This window comes from Fistularia commersonii, chromosome 10 (assembly GCF_037954325.1).
Source record: "Fistularia commersonii isolate RoL2024-O1a breed Wild chromosome 10, RoL_Fcom_v1.0, whole genome shotgun sequence".
Taxonomy (NCBI): domain Eukaryota; kingdom Metazoa; phylum Chordata; class Actinopteri; order Syngnathiformes; family Fistulariidae; genus Fistularia; species Fistularia commersonii.
Genome location: NC_141293.1, coordinates 1,278,815 through 1,301,454, shown reverse-complemented (window position 1 = coordinate 1,301,454; position 22,640 = coordinate 1,278,815). Strand labels below are relative to the sequence as shown.

The following is a 22,640-nucleotide window of genomic DNA, read 5'->3' as shown; positions in this document are numbered from 1 at the left end:
AAATCAAACGGCCGAACTGTATGAGCCGGTCGCAGTTGAAGCGTTTGTCAACATTATGGGTTTTAGAGAAACTCCAAATCACAAGAGAATTTGCACGTCCGTCATGTAAATTTGTCAAGCTGTTTTACGTACGTGTACATATTAAACTGCAACGTGATTGACGCACAGGTAGAGAAGAAGCGGAGTGACTTTTTAGCCAATCAGAATGCAGAACACAATGCACCGTGCAAATCCAGGAAGTAGCGAAACCGTGAAAAGAAAACCGTGTTATAGCGAGGGATCAGTGTATTGTTATCTTGCGAGTGGGATTTTCTGAAGATGCCGTGCTTTCTTTTTTTTTTTTTTTAACAAATATCTATATTTTATATCCCTACCTGTAGCTTGTCTCCGAAATGTTTCCAAAATACCTCCGGGTTTTCTCACGTATGAAAAAGTTGTTCATGTTCCCTGTAATTGTAAAAGAAATTGAAACATTTTTCACCAACGCGAATGAAAATTTGAAAACGATAAACGTTGGGCTTCTTACGATTAAAACGCCGATGTTTTACCGTGTTTGGGAACTCGGGGCGTCCATGAAGACACACCGCCGGTAGATCCATCCACATTTAAACTGGAGGCGTCTCTATTCTTAGCTTTTAAACTACTTATCTTTCCGGTCATTTATCCGCTAATAAGTCGAATCATACAAGATTCATCCCCCTCTTGCAGCGGGAAGGCTTCGGTAAGCTCCAGTAATCCGTATAAGTGTAGATCTTAGTCGTATAACAAATCAGACAAATCTCCTTCATCGCTTCTCTCTGCTTAATTCGTTTTGTCATCTGCCAAATATTTCTTCATAAGGTCCGTTCGGCTCCACTCTTTCCCCGTCTCTGAAGTCGGAATTGTTTCCCCCTAAAGAATATATGATACATTTTTAATGCCGTCGGTCTGCAGCTCGGTATCCCGGCCCGAGACGCACGCCGTTCATCCATCATTGATGACTAAACATTTTCAAACCGGGCGTTTTCTAATACACTGCTTAACTTGTGTTATCCAGCGCTGCGAGAGAGAGATGACGACGCCGCTGCTCGTCTTGCGGCTGCAGAATGACAGTTTTTAGTGCAAAACAAAACAAACGGTATCGGGTCAGAATTAGGATGTTCAAATAGGTTATATACATATTTCATATGCATAAAATTGCATTTCCCGCTGGATCCGCTTGAAGCTTTTCTGTCACAACCGCGATGGTGAAATGCTAACTTTCGCTGGATTTGAAACTGGCCTTAATTTGACTTTTTGAATTTGAGATTTTTTTTATTTTTTATTTTTTTATTCGCTATGTGTCTTGCTCATCCCGCTTCTCTTGCGATCCACTTTATTAACATCCTTCTCGTTCATTTTCTCCCGCTACCACTGGATGAGTTGTGGTTCGTCTTTCCGTTCGTGTCTCTGCTTGTGCTTTTAATAAATCCAGGATAATCAGAGAATCTGTTCCAGGTTTTTATATCGCAGATACGACGCCGCTGCTCTTCTTGCAGCTGCAGAATGACAGTATTCAGTCAGGTGAAAGAGGCTGAGCAGCTCCTGCAAAACAAAACAAAACAAACGGTATCGGGTCAGAATTAAGACGTTCAAATAGGTTATATACATATTTCATATGCATAAAATTGCATTTTCCCGCTGGATCCGCTTGAAGCTTTTCTGTCACAACCGCGATGGTGAAATGCTAACTTTCGCTGGATTTGAAACTGGCCTTAATTTGACTTTTTGAATTTGGGATATTTTTTTTTTTGAGCTACGTATCTTGCTAATCCGGCTTCTCTTGCGATCCACTTTATGAAAACAACTTTATTTATCACGAAGGAAATTGTTGTGCCAGAGTTTCAAGTAAAATTAACATCCTTCTTGTTCATTTTCTACCACTGGATGATTTGTGGTTCGTCTTTCCGTTCGTGTCTCTGCTTTTGCTTTTAATAAATCCAGGATAATCAGAGCATCTGTTCCAGGTTTTTATATAACATATTTATAAATATATACCGCTCCAGGTCAATCGCACTCGTGTGAAATCAAAGTGTCCACTTGGGAAGCAACGCCGATTGATTTGGACTCGTTTTTCGGACACGACGTCAGCCTGGAGTGTGTTTTAACACTTACATTTTAAATGTGCGACTCCAAATCCAAATTCCCTTCATCATCTTTGTGTGATTTTGTTGTCGGTACATTCAACCGTGTGAAGAACAAAGTATTTAACCGGAATATTTCATTCATTCAGATCTAGGATGTGTTATTTCAGTGTTCCCTTTATTTTGTATTAAAATAAGAAGACAGATTTACACAGTGGTTATGCAAGCGGTCTGAGACTTCCTTCTCCATTGATCCCAGAATCCTCGCTTTGACTTTCTTCGTCTGTGTTTCTGCGTCTCAAGGCGTTATCCTTCTTAATTTCTTTTGCCCGAATCCTTTTTCAACAGACTTTGTTACGACGTGTTAATTATAGCTGCCGTGTCATTTCTGTGATCAGCCTTCAGTCGTGTTCTGACCTTTTTTTCCCCGTCTTTTCTCTCCGTCTTTTCCTCCCGAACGAACGGCATCTTTTATTCTCTTCATCTTGAGTCTCATTGCTGTAATTTCTCTCCTCGGCTTTCACCCGAAGACGCGGTCGTATCGTCTCCGTTCATTTTCCACGCCCTCCTTTTTCACATCCCGTCTAAATCACTCAGATCTCGGCAACGTTTCTCCTTTTTCAGGTCGGCCTTCGTCTCCGGAGGCCCGTCTTCTGGCGTCTCTCGGCAGCCTGTTGGACGACCAGCACTGGCACTACGTCGCCGTGTCGCGACACGACTCCGACCTCAACATCACCGTGGACAAACACACTCAGAGAGTCAACCTTCCCGCGAAGTTCACCCGCTGGGACGCCGAACAGGTGGGGATTTTGACGTTCCCGCGGCGAGAGCGTCCGAAATGGCCTCGCGTTGACTTTACTCGGTGTTTTTGTCGTCGTGCAGCTGACTTTCGGGGGCGTCGACACGCGGCGAAACTTCCACGGCTGCATGGAAAACCTGGCGTTCAACGATGTCGAGCTGATAGAACTGGCGAAACACGACCGCCAGCAAGTAACCATCCAGGTAGGCTGTTAGCGAACAAGCTATTCTCAACCGTCAACGAATTATCATCAGGTGGCACGTTGGCTTAGTTCCGTCGGCTTCGCTCTATTTCTGCACGGCGACCGGTTGGCGCAGTCACTCCGCTAAGCTGATTTGTCTCCTCGCCATCCATTGGCTGGTGTTAATTAAGTCGGTGTATTAACCTGCTTTAGACTCCAGCCGCTTCACGCTTCCTGCTCAAAGGATTGAATGAAACTGTAATGAACTTTGAACTTGATTTAACTACTTTCAAAAAGACCAGTCGGGTGATGATTTCACTTCACAAATACAGATTTATTAGCGTCCTGTTCTGTCGCCGCTGCTTTTCTGCTGTTTCCATGTCGATGCAAAGGCTGAGAGCCTAATTTATTTATTCAATCAATTATAATTTCTTTATCCCTGGAGGGGAAATGAGTTCTATGCGTTTAATCCATCGCGGATGAACCACCAGCAGTCGGCAGCCGCTTCGCAGCGCCAGAGGACGGGTTAGCATCTTGCTCAACAGCACTTTATCTAATGCTGGTTTGTATTTGGGTTTTTATTTTTGTTAAAGTTGGAGTTTGGACACATTAAACCATTTCTTTATTCTGTAACCTTGGATTGACCTTGTCCCCTGTCCTGCCGACGGCCTCTTGTTGGGGAAATCGAAGCTAGGTCAACTCGCTAGGTGGAAGCGGTTTGGCCAAACAGACGCTCGGTGATGTCAGTGACGTTTTAGGTGATTAAATCAAACTTGCTGGTTATTTTTTTCATTTTGTTTTAATTTTTAGCCTCATAACATACCACCAAATGACCTGAAATAATAATAATAATAATGATAATAATAGTAACCTTTATTTATACTTGTAAGACCACTGAGGTCTCCCACATTTTCAGGGTCGACAAGTTTACAAGCAAAGCAGAGCACAGCACAACAATAAAATGAGATCAAAATAAAAAACAGGAGATAAACTAAAACAGGTGAAAATGAGATTAAATTAAAGACAGTACGGAAGCAGTAGATAAAACTCGAAACAAGTAAAAAATGAGTTCAATTTAAAAAGTACAAGGGGATGGATAGATCTGAAAACAAGTACAATTGGCAGTACAAATTAAAAAAAACAGTCGATAAACTAAAAACAGGTGCAAATGTGATTAAATTAAAGACAGTACGGAAGCAGTAGATAAAACTCGAAACAAGTAAGAATTAGATCAAATTAAAAACTACAAGCGGGGTGGAAAAATACAATGAGTCAAATGGTTTCTTGATGCTCTTCCGCTTTGTTTGGCCAAATTCTTTTTTTTTTTAATCATTATTTTAGTTGCTGCCCCAGTGGCTAGTGGAAATTTTGTGTTCTTTTTTTTTATTTGAGTTGAATTTATTCTAATAATATTCAGTTCGGCATTTGTCAAACACCCAAGGGTCATCAAATAAAGGTCTGTTTATAAACTTTGAACTCTTAACAATTATCTTTTCCTCAGACTAGCACTAATAATGCAGGGGCAAGACACATTTCCAAGATAAACAAACAGAGACAAACAGTTTTTGTATCACTTAAATTGCACTAAAACAGGGAAACAAGATTCAGAAGGAGGAGAAGATAACCTCTGGAGAACTTAACTGAATTTGTGAACAGATAATTAAGAGAACAAACAGATATACATGTGCATTTTTAGGCTCTCTGAATATCGGCGTCTGTCTTTGAAACGTCCTTTTTTTTTTCCTTTCTATTTGTGATTAAAATGATCTTATTAAACAAACACAAATATTGGATTAACATCAGCGGTTTTACACGATAAAGATCAGTTGTACCAGTTTCATATCGATCTGTATATATAAATAAATCAATATGTAATTAGAAAATATATAAAAATCAAATTTTCAGAAAAAACTTGTATTTAAACATATACATATATCTATACTTATATCTTCAATTACAGACAATGTAGCGCACCTTTTATATAACTTATGAAAGAACAAATAAATTGTACATAAATAAGCTGCACTTGGCTATAAACATGGGAAACATGAGGTATTAACGCAGAAAGATATTACAGGATTTATTTTTTTCTTTTTTTTTTTAAACGTTTATATAAATAAATAAGGGTAACATCTACAGCTACCGGTACATAACGCAAATGCTTTATTTCCACTGGCGTGCAGCAGCTCTGCTCCCTGGTGTTGACGTTGGTGGCAGAAGGAAGATACTGGAAGATACTTTATAGAAATCCATAAATGAGCCGCATCATGGAAAAGACCCGGCTCTCAAAGCGGGAGAAAAAGTAGTGGCTTATATGCAAGAATCACGGTATATATATGTGTGTGTGTGTGTGTGTGTGTGTGTGTGTGTTGTATGTATATATATATGCAAAATTTACAGGCATATATGCATGTATATATATATCTATGGATAGATAGATAGATAGATAGATAGATAGATAGATAGATAGATAGATAGATAGATAGATAGATAGATAGATAGATCTATACAATACATGTACAATACATGTATTGTATAGGCCTAAATTGTATTGTAAAAGCTAGGCCATATATATATATATATATATATATATATGTATATATATGTGTGTGTGTGTGTGTGTGTGTGTGTGTGTACATATACACATATATATGTATGTACAAACATCTATATGCACACATCATATATATACACATACACACACACACACGGATCCACAGGGAATGTGTGTGTGTACACACACACACACACACACACACACACACATATATATATATATATATATATATATATATATATATATATACTGGTTATGTGTGTTTGTGAACATATACACATATATGTATGTATGTATGTACATATATATACACACATTATATATATATATATATATATATATATATATATACGCACACACACACACACAAATCTGTGGGGAATGTGTGTATACACATGTATATATAGATATATCTGTGTGTGCGTGTGTGTATTATGTATTTGAAAATTTGAATATTGATTTATCTATGTATGGCAGTTCTATGTGATGTAATCATCAGCATGTTCTTTTCAACATTGGTTTGTTAACATTGTTTTCCTTGGAAATCTTCATTGGATTTATCCAACAACAGAAACACTCGTTCCTCTGAAAGATCCCAGCTCTCATTTCCCAGATGTGCAATAGTCTTTATTATTATAGACGATAAGTTGCAACTCAGTTCGCGCTCAGTTGGATTGTTTTATTGTCTATAACATACAAATACTTTCCACCAGTAAAGAAGACATTTCAAGTTCCCGCTGCCGTCTTATAAACAAACAATGATCACACACGAGTGAATCACTTGTTTCAGATGTCCAGTGGCTCCAAAATAGTCCAAAATTCCATATCCAGTTCTTTATTATCCTTTAAAATCGCTGTCACTTTCACCTTATCTAATATCATGTAGTCTCTCTAAGTCTTTCCATCTGCACAAAACCCCACAGGCAACATGTTAGTCCTGGTGTTTGTGTATGCAGTCCCTAACTACTTGTTAGCACCCATGCAGAACCACAGGGAAATTAACCGACTTCTGCCTCTATTGGTTAATAAAGCAGACAAGGTCATTACAATGTGTCATTAAATACTAAAGTAACATTTTTTCATCATTGTCTTTCGCATCCACCGATGATTCCACCGTAATTATAAGCGGACCGACCCGACCGGAAAGCGGCGCCGGTCATTTACGCGTTGTTTTCTCATCAGCGTAAATGACCGAAGAAGAGATTCGCACGCAAGATTGCTATCGCTGTCGTATATTTCCATTTTTTTTTTTTTTTTTTTGCACATTGACCAAAGAAAAACAAGCAAAGCGAAGCCTTCAGCAACACACGAAGATGTTTCAGGACTTGTATGTCGATTCGTGTCATGGAGGGGCTTTTGATTGATTAAGTAACCCAACGTTTACTTTACTTTGCTTTTAGAATATCGGCTGTTGGACCCTTCTTCCTGTTAGCTAACGCGCTAACCGCTGCGCCACAGCGCCATCCTTTTTAATTCCCTTTCCATTTCCTGATTATTTTCCTTTCTGTCGAGCCGACTCATTCGGCAACTCGTCGTCGGACTGGATCAAGGTTTCCGCCGCCTTTTGAAGGCGGCGGTCGGGATATTTCCAGCCGGGTTCGAGGCGGCGCTACATCACGGCCGCAGCCTCAGACCTGCGTGGAGCAACAGAGATATCTTTATGGTTTTATTCACATTCATAAACCTCGTCTCCCCGTTTCCAAGCTGAGCTGGCTTTTATTCTCAAGGAGACTTGCTGATGAGACGTCTGTGACACCAGCTCCCAGCAATGTGATCTCAGCGACTAATAAATATTCTTGTGTTCCGTTGAGTTGTCTGGGCGGTAATTTGTTTTTCTGTCCTCCGTCTCCTCCCGCTCTCGCTCAGGGCAATATATCCTTTTCCTGCGCCGAGCTCGACTCCGTCGCCGTGACGTTCCCGGGACCCCGAAGCTTCCTCTGGTTGCCGGCGACGACGGGTTTTTCCTCCGTGAGGTTCCAGTTTCGGACGTGGAACAGGGCCGGGCTTCTGCTGACCTTTGACCTCCCGCAGAAAGCGGGTGCGACCCGGTTGTACCTGAGTGAAGCCGGACTGAGACTGCAGGTTCAAAAAGCCGGCAAGACGCATCTGGAGCTCGGAGCAGGTCGGTGTCCGAAACACATCGGGTACGGCCTTGTTGAGCCGCATTTTGTAGTAACGGTGCATTTTTTAATAAACGTCCAAAATGGAATTACTTTTTCATTTCATTTTGTAATAAAGACGCATTTTGTAATCAATTTGGCCGCATTATGTAATAAGTTATTACATATTGAGAAGATTATTACAAAATGCACTTGCAACTTTTTTAGTCTCTAGGAAATGTCATAACATGGTGCATTATGTAATAACAATTCTAAAGCATAGTTTATTTGTTTGTTAATTGTATTTCATTTAATTTTAAAGTATTTGTAAAAGCTAGGCCTATTAAGAATAAGAATAAGAATAAGAACAACTTTATTAATCCCGAAGGAAATTGCAGTGCCAGAGTTACAGAAAATATAACAGTAATAAATAATAAAAGAAAGGCAGAATTAGAAATAAAAATAAACTATAAACTATAAAGTGTCTCAGTGAAACTATAAAGTGTCTTAGTAAGCAGTGATAAAACTATAAGTGTCTTAAGTGTCTTAGTAAAGTGTCTTATTAGCATCACTGTATTAGCCTAGTAGCTGCACTTAGCAATTACTATCAGTACACTATTCAAAGGTTGCATTAACAGAGAATATTCTATAAATTCCATGTTATTACATTTCCTAGAGAATAAAAAAGTTGCAAGTGCATTTTGTAATAATCTTCTCAAAATGTAATAACTTATTACGTAATGCGGCAAAATTTATTACAAAATGCGTTGGGGCAGTTTATTACAAAATGCAGCTTTGTTACAAAATGAAATGAAAACATTATTACATTTTGGACATTTATTACAAAATGCGGCTCAACAGGCCTTCGCCCTGAAGTTTTGTGGCGATGCATTTCCTGACGCGCAAACATCATCTCTCTGAACACAAAAGCACTTTATTTATGAGATGAGATGAGAACAACTTTATTTATCCCGAAGGACATTGTTGTGCCAGAGTTTCAAGCAAAAACATAACAATAATAGATAATAGTAGGAAGGAGGGAGAATAAGAAATACAATGAGATATAAATTGTCTTAACTGTTAACTGTTAACTGCAAAGATTTGAAGATTCCCTGCGGCTGAAGGAAGAGGAATTAAAAAGTCTGATAGCCTCAGGTAGGAAAGACCTCCTGTGGCGTTCAGTGGAGCTCCTTGGTGGTATCAGTCTATGACTGAAAGAGCTCTGACAGGACGTCAGTGTCCATGCAGGGGGTGATGGACGTTGTCCATGATACTGAGGAGCTTCTCTGACACCTTCACCACAGACTCCAGCTCCACTCCAGGACAGATCCAGCTCTCCTGATGAGCTTGTTGAGTCTGTTAGCATCAGCTCTCCTGAGCCTGCTGCCCAGCACACAACAGCGTAGAAGATGACGCTGGACACCAGCGAGTGGTAAAACATCTGCAGCATGGTCCTGCAGACGTTGAAAGATCTGAGCCTCCTGAGGAAGAACAGGCGGCTCTGACCCTTCTTCAAGATGGCATTGGTGTTCAAGGTCCAGTCCAGTTTATTGTCCAAGTGGACACCCAGGTTCTTGTAGGTGTCCACAATGTCCACTTCTGCACCCTAATTTACATTGTAAATATTGCAAAACCCTGCTTACTGACAGTAGCAACAGGAGGTATATGAAGTGGATGGAAGCGTCTTGTTCTACGTGCGGAAATATTTCAAAATGTTGGATATTTTCTGTAACGGGAAACAAACTAAGTGTTCCGACCGTTAAACTACCATCCAGGAATTATTACAGACAGTCAGTTTGCGTTTATTTCCTCCCAGTTTGACAAATGGATTCATCTAACGGGCGTGAATCAGAAATCGTGAAACGTCTAAATGAAACATGGAAAGAAAATATTGATTTAATTTTACAGGCTGACGCAGAGAATCTTTTTTTTTTTTTTTTTAAGATTTATTTTAACAAACCTAAAGCCCCTGGTTGAGACCCATCCCGACTTGCAACCCAGTGCGGGTTTTATCCGAGGGAAAAAGCAAGAAGGCGGCGAAAAAGTCAGGAAGTCACAGGGAGATCATGCAGAATGAACCGGGAAGCTTCTTGCTGTGTCAAAAGCTGTAGAATTCTCAATTTATAACAATGTGATCACAATAGGGGGAAAAAATAATGAGAATAAAAAAGAAACACTGCCAATCATCACTGAATATACTGGCATCAGATAAGAAAAGATAAAAAAAGATGTGCTTTCTTGATTCCCATATGGGAAATTCTTTTCTCACAGCAGCATAACAATTATATAATACACATATATATATATGATATACTATATAAAGTAAACAAGTATTACATTATTCTTTATCAATAAATATAGAGGCAATTAAAAGATGGCACATGAATATCCTCAGAATCTTTGGTGAACATTTTTAATTTCTCTGCTTATTGAAACCTGATTAGTGTCAACAAAAATAATACTTTTCTCAGAATTCTCGATTCGGAGAACAATAACGTCAACATCCTGAGACGCTCGGTCATTTATCATCATCCGTACGTCTTACCCTGCTTGGAAACCAGTTTGGAATTGGAAAAAAACCCCAAAACGTTCACGAAACTTGATCCACAAAGTTGTCTTTTTTTAGATGACGTGCGAGAGTCTGCAGGGTAAACAATGATCCATGTAATCTTTCCTCTCTTTTCTATTATCATATGAAGTATTTTATTTGCCATGCATTCATTTTAATAACTAAAATCCCCCCCCAGGTTCTGATCTGAATGACGGCCAGTGGCATTTGGTGGAGCTGAGCTTCAGGAGAAGTCGCCTGACCTTGGCAGTGGATAATGAAGAGGGAGGCGTCGCTCACGCCAGCCTTACATTTCCTGTCGCTGTGGGAAGCCAACTTTTCTTTGGTGGTAAGACGTTCATTTTTCACCGTGTATTTTTGGACAGTTCACGGCAGAAAAATAAAGCACGGTATTAATAGCGTCGATGTAATAAGAGTCTAGATTTTCAGTCGGTATTGTGTTGCACTGTTTTTCTTCTTCTACTCCTGCTTGTATCGTCATGTATGTTTTTGGAGCTGAAAGCACTTTATATTGACATAAGAATCAATGTGCTCCATTGATTATTACACAATTATGAGGCACGTTTTTGACCGTATCATCATTTTATCCAGAATTCCCAACTCCAAGCTGGATGAACGTGAATGCGTTTTGGATTGAATGCATATTCAAGGGTGTAGGACAGTGGTTCTTAACCTTGTTGGAGGTTCTGAACCCCACCTGTTTTACACGCGCATTCACCGAACCCTTCTTTATTGGATGGAGGATCGTTTCGTCGATGGGTACAAAGAACAGGCGGAGGAGCCTTTTCATGGAATCTGGCTCCCTTCACCTTGAATCCAGCAAGCGCTATGTTCTTGTAGCTCCCATCTCCATGCAGCTGAAGGAACCCTTCCCTTAGTTTTGCCGGTGCCGGACTAGAATTGCTCATCTTGTCTTTGCAAATCATGCGGTTAGGACATCGATTCCAATCGCGTTCCGTCATACGTGTGAATCCGTATTGTACGTGTTCTTCCGACCGCTTTCTTTTTTTGCCCGACATAATTAGTATGAAGGGATTCAAATATGAAGAAAGAAATCACATGACGTACCATCACGACAGTCACAAGTTACAACAACCGATCGCGCCAAAATCCCCGCAGCACGGATAGGCCGAGCTATGTAGCGTGATCACCTGCGGCCGGTGATGTCATCACCAATGTGTGTCTTGACCTCCGCCGAACCCCTGAGACTGACCCGCCGAACCCCTGGGGTTCCATCGAACCCAGGTTAAGAACCACTGGTATAGGAGATCAACACCCGGCATCAAGGCGAACAGTTATTAGGCAGATTCTTCTCGGGAAAAATGGGCCAAAATAGAGATTTAAGTGACTCTGAAGAGCCAAAAATTGTAAAAAGTCTTTCAGAGGGATGCGGAGCTCTTGAGATATCTAAGATATCGGGGCGCGACCACAGAACCATCACATGTTTTGTTGCAAAGAGTCAACAGGGTCGCAAGAAACGTGTCAAAGAAAAGACGCAAATGAAACGCCAAAGATTTGAGATTCGAGAAGATCCGAGGTCGGGTTCGGCCAGGTATCATTCCAGTTGAGCTAGTTGGACCTTTTCGGGTTGAAAATGGACTCCAGCTCAACTCTCAAACCTGCCGCCAATTTTTAGAAGACGCTTTCTTCAAGCGGCGGTTCAGGGAAAGGCTGCGTCTTTTAAGAGGACTGATTTTCCTGCAAGCCAACGTTCCTTCACAAGCATCAAACCGTCCACGCCGTCGCTTAAAGGCCTTAAAGATTGAAAACTAACGACACGGCCGCCTGATTCACCGGACTTAAACCCTATCGAGAACTTTGGTGCCCTTCTTAAGCAGGACATTTCCAGTGAAGCTAAAACAGTTCATCTCTGAAGAGTGTCTGGGAGGCTGCGGTTGCAGCTGCACAAAAAGTTGATTCTGACCAGATAAAAGAAAAATGACCGGCTGTGAATGAAAGGCTTGTGACTGTTATCGAAAAGATAAAACAAATTTCACTTTTGCTACTGAAATGTTCAAGTTTGAGGGATTGTTAACCTTCTGGATTGACCAAGAGCACTGGAGTTGTACAACAACAAAACAAATCCGCAAAAATACAACGTGCCTAATAATTGCCGTGTTGTAGTTCTGCGGCTTCATAACTCCTGCGGGACTCGAACCCGGAACCGTTTTTATTATCGTTTTTTTACCAGAAGACCCATGCAACATCTTATTTTGCTCTCCCAGAAAGAACTGTGGGGTTCCTCAGGGCTCAATGTCGGGCACCCTTTTAAATTAAACTGCTAATTAGAAATAATCATTGGACAGGTCGTATTGTTGTGTAGATGTTGAGCTCTGCTAGCTGAGTGTGATAGCATACAGAAATTATTACTTTTTTAATATATATTTGGTATTTCCTACCTATTGTGCTTGTGCTTAATATACGTAATATATCGCATTAAACTTTCTTTAAAAGTGGAAATATCAACGTGAACTCTTGCAAGTATTTAACTCCAAGTATCAAACAGCGCAGAGCCAGTTCTGACTTTTTGTGAGACATAAAGTTATTATTATTTTCCCTCCGTTGTTGACCGTGTTTCTTCCTCCCCTAGAATTGATTCTGGTGTTTCTCAGGGGCTGAAACTAGAACAAACAGGATATGAGAACATTTGATATATTGGATCTTCGGGGTTACACAAAATTACTTTTGTTTTTAAATTACACATTGCTGTAAACCTTTTTTTTTTTTTTTTTTTTTTTTTAATACTAGGGTTTTGAAAGGATATGGAGTTTGATGTCCTGTATGTGTCAGTAAAGAAATGAATGAGCGCCAACATCTTTCTGTTAAACATATAATCTACTCAAGTGATCTCTTAGTTTGCGATTTTCAATATCGTTTTAGAATAAACAACATGTCGGTGTTTTTTTTTTTCTTCTTTACATTTTCCCTTTGATATCTTTCATTGATTTATATGTATCTACTTTTCTGTCTACATCCCTCGTATCTTTCATTTCCCTTTTCCTTTTTATTCTTATTTAATTCTCTTGAGGCCCTCCTCCTGCCTTACCTTGAATTTTGATCTTGTTTATCTTTTCTCTCTAACAAAATTGAAGTACAGACATGTCTTTGATTGCTTTATACTTTTTATTAGTGCGTATTATTTATCACAAATGTGCCCGGTTATTATTTACCACAAGGTCTCACCGTTTCCCCCCCCTCAGATGGAGGCCTTTTATAAGTCAATAATTCATAATGGATAAGTTTAAAAGTTGTCAGATCACAATAGAACTCTCGCTAAACATCTGCCACGTAAGAATCGCGGCGACAGGATCTTTATTATTGAGAATAAGAGCGACGAAACGGACGATAAAATGTTTTGCAAAACGCAAACGGAGAATGGCATTTCGTTGGCGGAAAAACAAAACAATATAAAGATGCACAAAAACTAAAAGTTCCACTGTAACTCCGACAACGCGGTATAACCTTATCATCGGAACATGTCACTATTCTGCAGAAATCCTATTTTTTTTGTTTATTTATTTGTTTTTTTCTCCAGGTTGCCCCGCTGAGGTTGACAGCCAGGAATGTCAAAATCCCTTCGACATTTTCCAGGGCTGCATGCGCCTCCTGGCTGTCGACAACCAGCCCGTGGATCTGATCAAGGTGCAGCAAAGACTGCTGGGGAAGCACAGCCAGCTCCAAATTGATATGTGCGGCATCATCGACAGGTCGGTGTCGGCGAAACCTCTCTCGTTTCATCGCGTCGTTGCTTTACGCGAAGGTTTGACGGTGAGAAACGTCGACGAACCGCCTGCGAATAGATCGGTGAGGAACAGCTTCCCCTCCAGGTGGTCGGTATCTTCGGTGTTTTCTGTTAGCTCAAGCGTCCACCCACTCATGCAGTAGTTGACTTTCATTAATAATCAACCAACTGGAGGGGAGCATCGTTTCCTCTGCTTTGGGCTTCTCCCTTCAGGGGTCGCATCTTCTCCATCTAACCTTCATATCATCTCTCACCACGTCCAACAAGCTTCTGGACCAGAGGTGGGCAATTATTTTGGCTGGCGGGATTTTTCTTTTTCTTTTTTTTTTTTCAATTTTTTACTCGCGTTCCAACTAGGTATCATTTAAATTGAACAAAATGAAAATTTCAATTTAAATATTTAAATTTTGGGCCTTTTTCCAGCTTTAAAATCATGAATGATCATCTAAATGTACCGACATTATTTGGTATGTAATCGTCTGTATGAAATTAAACGAAAGGGCTGGCGGGACATTTTTTCTTTTTCTTTTTTTTTTTTTTTCAATTTTTTGCGCGCGTTCCAACTGGGTATCATTTAAATTGAACAAAATGAAAATTTCAATTTAAATATTTAAATTTTGGGCCTTTTTTTCAGCTTTAAAATCCTGAAATGTACCGACATTATTTCGTATGTAATCGTCTATATGAAATTAAACGAAAGGGCTGGCGGGACATTTTTTCTCTTTTTTTTTTTTTATTTTTTTATTTTTTGCGCGTGTTCCAGCTAGGTATCATTTAAATTGAACAAAATGAAAATTTCAAATTAAATATTTAAATTTTGGAGCTTTTTGTTTTTCAGCTTTAAAATCATGAATGATCATCTAAATGTACCGACATTATTTGGTATGTCATCGTCTGAATGAAATTAAACGAAAAGGCTGGCGGGACATTTTTTCTTTTTTTTTTTTTTTAATTTTTTGCGCGTGTTCCAACTGGGTATCATTTAAATTGAACAAAATGAAAATTTCAATTTAAATATTTAAATTTTGGGCCTTTTTTTTTTTTTCAACTTTAAAATCATGAATGATCATCTAAATGTAGCAACATTATTTTGTATGTAATCGTCTGTATAAAATTAAACAAAAGGTAAAAAAAGGAGTTTCTAAATTGAATATGGATTGAAAATATTTGTTAAAATATTCCAAGAAAATACTTTGGCGGGCCGGATGCCGTAAAATGCCCAAGTTTATTCTCGACCTCCAATTCCAGCGTCCATCTACCCATATATTCACCCTTTCCTAACCTCTAACCTTCGTTCCTCTCCTTTCCAGATCAAACCTCCACCTCTCTAGATGTTCCTCCTACAGATCACAGTGTCATCTGCAAACAATCGAATAACGCTCATTTGTACTTTGTCATTTCAAATCCTGATTCATTTTAATTGTATTGGATTTCTAAACTTTAGTTGTGGAAACCCCTACACCTCCAACACTGCAAGAACATTGCATTTTTGAAATCTAGTGAAATTCAACAAATCTTAACCTTTATTTTAATTTTTTTTTTTGAAGACTTTTCAATTTTGCGCCTTACATCTTCCAAGAAAACAACATTAGTAAATGATTATTTGATGGTGAGATGATAAATGACAGTGAGGGAGAAGAATCTCATCCCCTGAGAAGATTTGAGAGGCATCTTCACATATATTTCTTAATTTCTTGCACCTTATTAACTTTTCAAGTAAGATAAGACAAAACAGGATTGTAGTAATAAACGAAGCGCAAATGACAAAGCATTAATGCTATCAATTTGATATGTTCTTGAGTTCTATTATTTGCCAGATGGGATGTGTTAACAAAATTACCCGTAGAGAGGATAATAAAAGAAATCGCAGTTTGTCACTTCTTATTGGAAATCTCAGCAACTGTTGTTTCTGGGAAAAAATATGACAGATACACATTTCATCGGTTCTCGACAGATTTTGAATAAACATTCGGAGGAGGTTTTTCCCGTTTAATTAAACTAAAAGTTCGGTATAATTAAACAGCTGTTTTAGTGTCAAAATTCAGACATAAACTCTTTATCTAATTTTTCTTCTTTTTTTTCCTACTACATCGGTCTATAAATGTATTTAGTATTGTACATTTTGCACGCAGGGCAAGACTTTGAGCAAAAGTATCATGAAAAGGAAAATTAAAAAAAAAAAAAAACTAATAAATAACACCCGGAACGGGGTATTTGTCAATGTCGCAAAGCAAAAATAAACACAGGATGACATTTGGAATTAGAAATAAAGCAAACATGTGCCATTCAGCCACAGCAGTAAAGATTAAACGACCTGTTTGTGAAACCGCCGTATATCGAAGCTCGCTTGTTCTAACAGAAGTCTGAATGATCAGTCAGAGGGTAATTACATTCTTATATTTCCTCGGCGCTGTGTTTATTGTTTTTGTCATTCATCTTCATATAGCATGAGTCGTAACCTTTGTGGGAGTGAAATGTAATTTTTCTCTTCTTTGATTGTATTTTGACAGAGTCATTTATTTGTGACACGAGGCGGTCGGCGCTCAAAGAAAGACAACCGCGATATTCTGTATTCCCGCGATACCGCCAATGCTCTCGATTCGTTTTTTTTTTAGAAAACGTTCACAAAAAGGGTCGTCTAATTGCAAAGTGATATTTCTTGTACGTATTGTTTTGCGTCCTTGTTGAGTCCTTCTGGTTCTAGTCGACCGTGTCAACGAAATAAAAAGAAATAAATACACGCATCTGTTCGATCATCTATTCAATATCTCTAGATATCTGTTTATTTACTGCAGTTTAGAGTTATGATGAAAAAATATATAATTTTCACCACTCAACCCTTTTTATTTCAAACATTATATGGATACAACTCAACGCGGTTTAGTTTTTGCATTTTTTTTTCAATGCTGAAAACAACAACTTATGGAATGATATCAACTTTACTGACACGCTGAGATCGAGAATTGCTTTTTTAAAATGATTGTGATCAAGTTGTAACGTGGTCTGGTCTTTACCTGCAGGAGCTTCAGACTCATTCTGTCTTATTGCCAATGGGGCTTTATTTTATTTTATTAATTTCCTAGTTTTCAGTGTCTTGTCCGATGTTTGGGAACTGCAAGTAAACAAAAATATTATTGCAACATCTGCTCAGGTCATGTCTTGACACCTGCTTGCAAAAAAAACAAAACAAACAGGGCTAATATATATAAATATGTTATACATATTTTTTTCTGTCGTCAACTTGTAAAGCGTCTTTGTGTACCTTGAAAAGCGCTATACAAATCGTATGTATTATTATTATTATTATTATTATTACATATCTTCTCACACAATGACCAGACATTTTATTCTCTACACAGCCAGTATAAGATAAACTTTATTGATCCCCATTGGGGAAATTTCTTTTTTCACAGCAGCGCAACAGTTATGCCCCCCCAAAAAAAAAATTCAAAAAAGGAAAATAAATATGAATATAAATAGAAAGATAGACGATAGCAAGACTTCTATGAATAAATAGAAAGCGGCAACAACATCATCAGGGATAATAATGGACAACATAAAGAAACAGTGAAAAATACACAACTAGAACTAAATAGTGACAATAGCGATGAATAAAATAAATAAAAATAGGCAGGATGTGTGCGAGCTGGACCAACAAGGATAAGGAAGATGGCAGAGTTCGGTCGTGATACATTTTAATTTTTGACAAGTAAATAAATAACTCGTGAAAATAATTTATAGAGTAACAGATAAGAGGAGCTGCCGTCTTCCAGCGCCATCTTGGAAAAAAAAAAAAAAAAACAGATTAAAACCGTAAAGGATGAGTTTTATTCAATTAAAAACAACAAAAATAAAAAAAAAAAACCTGTTGATCTTTTTGATCTGGAATGCTTTTGAGTAAGATTACGTTTCAAAAGCACCACTATTCCACGTCCCAGGTGTTTTTCCTCACCTGAGCAAACATACAGTATAAAAAACAAAGTTTATAGAAACTGAAAAATTCTTAAAAACCCACAGTTGACATCTTTCATACGTTGTGCTGAAAGCGGATGATTTTAAATGTCTAAAAATTAGCGCCAAGAGTTCGACGCATGACTTATCAATGATTGGAAAAGGTAATAGCTCTCTGGATGTGCAGCAAAGTTGCAATTTATCAAGTTTTAGTATCATAAAGCTCCCGCTTCCTCCCCCATAACGTCCTTTATCCAAAGATAAATATACAGAACTTGTTTGCCATCAGATAACGGTGTTCACAATGCTGAGAATGCGTTGCTGAATCAGCAGCGATAAAGCATTTTGCAACAACAACAACAACACCAACGTTGTGATAAATGCGCTTGCGGCGCCTCCAAAGGCAAATATTTATCGGGCGGGAGTCGCGATTGGTGATTCGCAGGCGATTTCTCACGTTGACGATGCAGAGCCGTGTTTTTTTATTTTTATTAATTTATTACACAAACCAACAGAGCCTGTTTCTTTACCTGCCCGAAAGCCGATCGAGGTTTGCCGTTTCTCGGTGTTTGTGAAGAGCTTGTTGAACCGCTGGGCAACTATTCTTTCGGCAGTTTGATCTCGGCTTTATTAACACGGAAGCTTGACCTTTGGAGCACCTTTGTGATTCTATGTGGATTTTTGTGATTTAAAGGGGAGAAAGAAGAAATGGTTTTGGTTCAGCGAGTGGATACGACATTGTGTTTGTTCATATACAGGACAGAGCGGAGGAGAGGAGTCAAATAAAAGTGGAATCTGAGGGAAGAGAGAAATGAAATGAAACACCGAATCGCGAAGCTTAATTTGAACTTTTCGGGCGGTACCGTTTTTGACATGCAAAGCGGCGACGGATGGGTTTCGATGCTATTTACATTTGTACCCGTTTGTATATCGATATTAAAGATGGTAAATGCAGTTTCGGCGTTTCGCCCGAGGACACGTCAACATGCAGACTAAAAAATGAGACACGTCGTTGGATTAATTCAAACATTTTTTCCGTTATGATGTCATTTTCTTTGACAAAATGATGTACGGTTGTGCAGCGACAGAAGGGTAAAAGCCTTTTTCAACCGTCCGGCAACGTTTTAAAACAATAGCATAGCTCAGTAAATTGAGTTTTATCCAATGAAAAGATCATCTGGGTATCCTAAGGGAGGGTGAATGTTGAAATGATGTTTGTAATAATGCATGTTTTGGGGATTTCGGAGTCGACCGGAGAGCTTCAAACTCCCCACGGGAAAAGCGGCAGTCAGAATCAAATTAGGGACCTTCTTGCTTGGAGGCGGAAGTGCTAACCACTTTGCCACTTGTATCGATCAGAGTTTTGTGCTGGTAAAGGCCATCGTGTAAATAACCTTGATGTTGTTTGGATAAAAGCGTAGAAAAAGTTGGTTTGAAGCGAGAAAGATATTTTGTTTATACACTGAAAGATGCAAACAGAGTCCTTCCGGTCCAGGGTTCCATGTCAGGCATCCTCGAGTTAGCAGGCCTTCGTTTTCCACATATTGGAGGACAATTTACTCGATAATTGAGAGAATTATTTCAATCCCGAGAAATGAAACGCTGCTCATCCTCGAGCTGGCTTCTAGCGTATGTAGAAATACCTGAAAAGTTTCCGTGATTAGAGGCGCACATCATTTGCTTGAGAATTATTAAGGATGAATCTCTGGCAAAGTTACTGTAATTTTTTTTTTTGGACGATAAGCCGCGACTTTTGTCACGTAAACAACGCTGCGGCTAATATATGCACTTTTTTGGGGGGGGGGGGGGGGGGGGCGCTAACGAGCTTCATACCGCTAAAACGTTTATCCTCGTCACGAAATTCTGAGTCCGTTCAACTCCGACACCGAAGAAGACGACTTTGACGGTTTTAGTGCGCAGGAGGAAGCCCGAGTTAGCGACCAGCTAGCCGGTGCGGCTTATATTGAGGTGCGCTCTATAGTCCGGAAATCACGTTAATCTAATTTGTGTCTGAGAGTGAATTTGAGTGTTTTAAAATGCTTGCCTGTCATATGTGGGATGCAATCATGTCCTATTTATTTTTGGACCACCCAAACACTGTAACTACAATCATGGTAACCTTGTTATTAGAATATCCATCCATCCATCCATCCATCCATCCATCCATCTTCCATTGCTTATCTGGAGTCCAGACCCCCCTTTCCCCCGCCACATGGTCCAGCTCCTCTGGGGGAACCCCGAAACTATCCCAGGCCAGCCTGGAGACATCGTCTCTCCAGCGAGTCCTGGCTCTTCCCTGTGGTCTCCTCCCAGATGGACGTACCCAGAACATCTCCTCGTCCAGGAGGCATCCTGACCAGATGTCCGAGCAGCTCTATTCCAACCACCTCCGGGACCCGACTTCTCCCGTATCTCTAAGGGAGAATCCGGCCACCCTGCGGGGGAAACTCATTTCGGATGCTTGTATCCGCGATCTGGTTCTTTTGGTCACTACCCACAGCTCGTGACCATAGGTGAGGGCGGGGATGTAGATCCACCGGTAAATTGACAGCTTCGCCTTCTGGCTCAGCTCCCTCTTCACCACGACTGACATCGCTGCACCGATCCTCCTGTCCATCTCCAGCTCCATCCTTCCCTCACTCGTGAACAAGACCTCCAGATACTTGAACTCGTGGCTGGACCTCTTCCCCGACCCGGAATGGGAACTCCACCCGTGGAGGTGCCGATCTTCATCCCGGCCCCTTCGCACTCGGCTGCGAACCGTTCTGGCGAGAGCTTGAGATCATGGACCGATGAAGTCAAGAGCACCACATCCTCTGCAAAAAGCAGAGACTCGACTCCGTGGCCACCAAACCAGATCTCCCGGACGTCTGGCTGCACCTGGAAATTCTGTCCATAAAAGTTCAGAATGGATGACAAAGGGCAGCCCTGTCAGAGTCCAACCCTCACGAGAAACAGGTCCAACTTGCAGATGGCAATCCGAAACCGAGCTTCAGCACGTTCACTTAGGGACCGAACAGCACGTATGACGGGGTTCGGTACTCCATACTTTCGGGGCAACGCCCTCCCGGTACGGTCGAATGCCTTCCACAAAACACATGTAGACTGGTTGGGCGAACTCCCGTGGCCCCTCGAGGGTATACGACCGGTCCACTATTCCACGACCGGGACCGAAACCACAGTGTTTGTCCTGGATCCGCGGTTCAACGACCCGGGGGACCCTCTTCTCCAGCACCACTGAATAGACCTCACTGGGAGGCTGAGGAGTGTGAACCTCCTCCTGTAGTTGGAGCATACCGTCCCATCACCACCTTAGTCTGCCAGTCCAGCGGCGCCGTCCCCGACGTCCACGCAAAGCTGCAGAGGCGAGTCAGCCAGGACAGCCTGACAGCATCCAGAGCCTCGAGGAACCCAGGCTGGACCTCATCCACCCCTGGGACCTGCTGCCGAAGAGCAAATATCCGGATATTTGCCTTGAAATGATCAAATTCCCTTATAATGAGAGAGAAATGATCAATAATTTATGCTATGGAGGTTAATCATTTTCAAATCTTGTTGCGGCTTCTGGACTTGATTCCTTTTCTTCATTTCTTCTGAACAACCCTCTCAGATGAGGTGAAACATCTTCAAGAGAGGAAACCAATTCCAGTTGCGCGGGAATGGACAGCTAACAACAATGTAGCTTTGTTTTTTTTCCCCTAGAAATGAATAATCTTTTACTATAAGATAATTTTTTTCGTGCGCGGGGAAGCAGTGTTCCCCGAAAGTCTTCACATCCATACATTTCGAGCCGTGTATTTCATCTAAATGGAAATGTTCGGTGTGACTTGTCAACCGGACAGCAGGGGTTGCGATTCAAGTCCACGGACGCACGGCGGGATTTTAAAGCTGGGATGCAAGAACGCCGCTGCAGCGTTAGCTTATGTCCATTATTTAGCGGTGATATTTGTGTCACCCGGAGCAGCTGGATTCTCAAACAGCATCTCCTCGGATTGTCTAAGCAAGAAAATAAGGCTGAAGGATTTGGCCCTTGCTTTTATAGCGATGCTAATTAGGCTGTATTTAGGAGTGTTTTAAAATAGCGGCTAATGAGGTCTTGTTTTTGCCTCTGTCAGGTGTTCTCCTAATCACTGCGAGCACGGCGGCGGCTGCACTCAATCCTGGACCAACTTTCACTGTAACTGTTCCGGCAGCGGCTACAGTGGAGCCACCTGTCATAGCTGTAAGTCCGACATACCTTTTTTAACTTTTCTTTGCATAAATTCAAGAAGGGCTCAAATAGACAGAGTATTTTGCTTAAAAGTAACCTTCTACCAAACGCTGTTTTTTTTTTTTTTTGTTGTTTTTTTTTCGGACTTCAAAATGTTTTATCGCGCGCATAAATGTCATTTGATTTTCTCTGCAGTTGTTTATTGATTAAAAAAAAAAAAAAAATGCAACACATATTTTGTTTATACATAGCATAAAGGCAATAAGCTAATATGCCGTTTTCATTTTAAATTCCAAAAAAGCTCCAAATATGTTTTTTGAGTGGTAAAAGTTGCCGACCTCTGAGCTCGAGGATAAACCGACGAGACAAATAAAATATACAATTGAGATATGCAGGTTATGGAATTCCAAATTCTGGCTGACAAACTGAA

At 40.2% G+C, this 22,640-nt stretch overlaps 1 protein-coding gene across 1 annotated transcript in view; it reads left to right on the top strand.

Annotated features, from left to right (window-relative positions):
* Window positions 1-22,640, top strand: part of LOC147230051 (contactin-associated protein-like 4) — a 164,498-nt gene that overhangs the window by 81,579 nt on the left and 60,279 nt on the right. Inside the window, exons 6-11 of the mRNA XM_086153174.1 lie at window positions 2,727-2,902; window positions 2,985-3,104; window positions 7,506-7,761; window positions 10,486-10,635; window positions 13,843-14,014; window positions 22,116-22,222. Of these exons, the coding sequence (XP_086009300.1) occupies window positions 2,727-2,902; window positions 2,985-3,104; window positions 7,506-7,761; window positions 10,486-10,635; window positions 13,843-14,014; window positions 22,116-22,222 (981 nt within the window). The remainder of the gene's footprint in view (window positions 1-2,726; window positions 2,903-2,984; window positions 3,105-7,505; window positions 7,762-10,485; window positions 10,636-13,842; window positions 14,015-22,115; window positions 22,223-22,640) is intronic.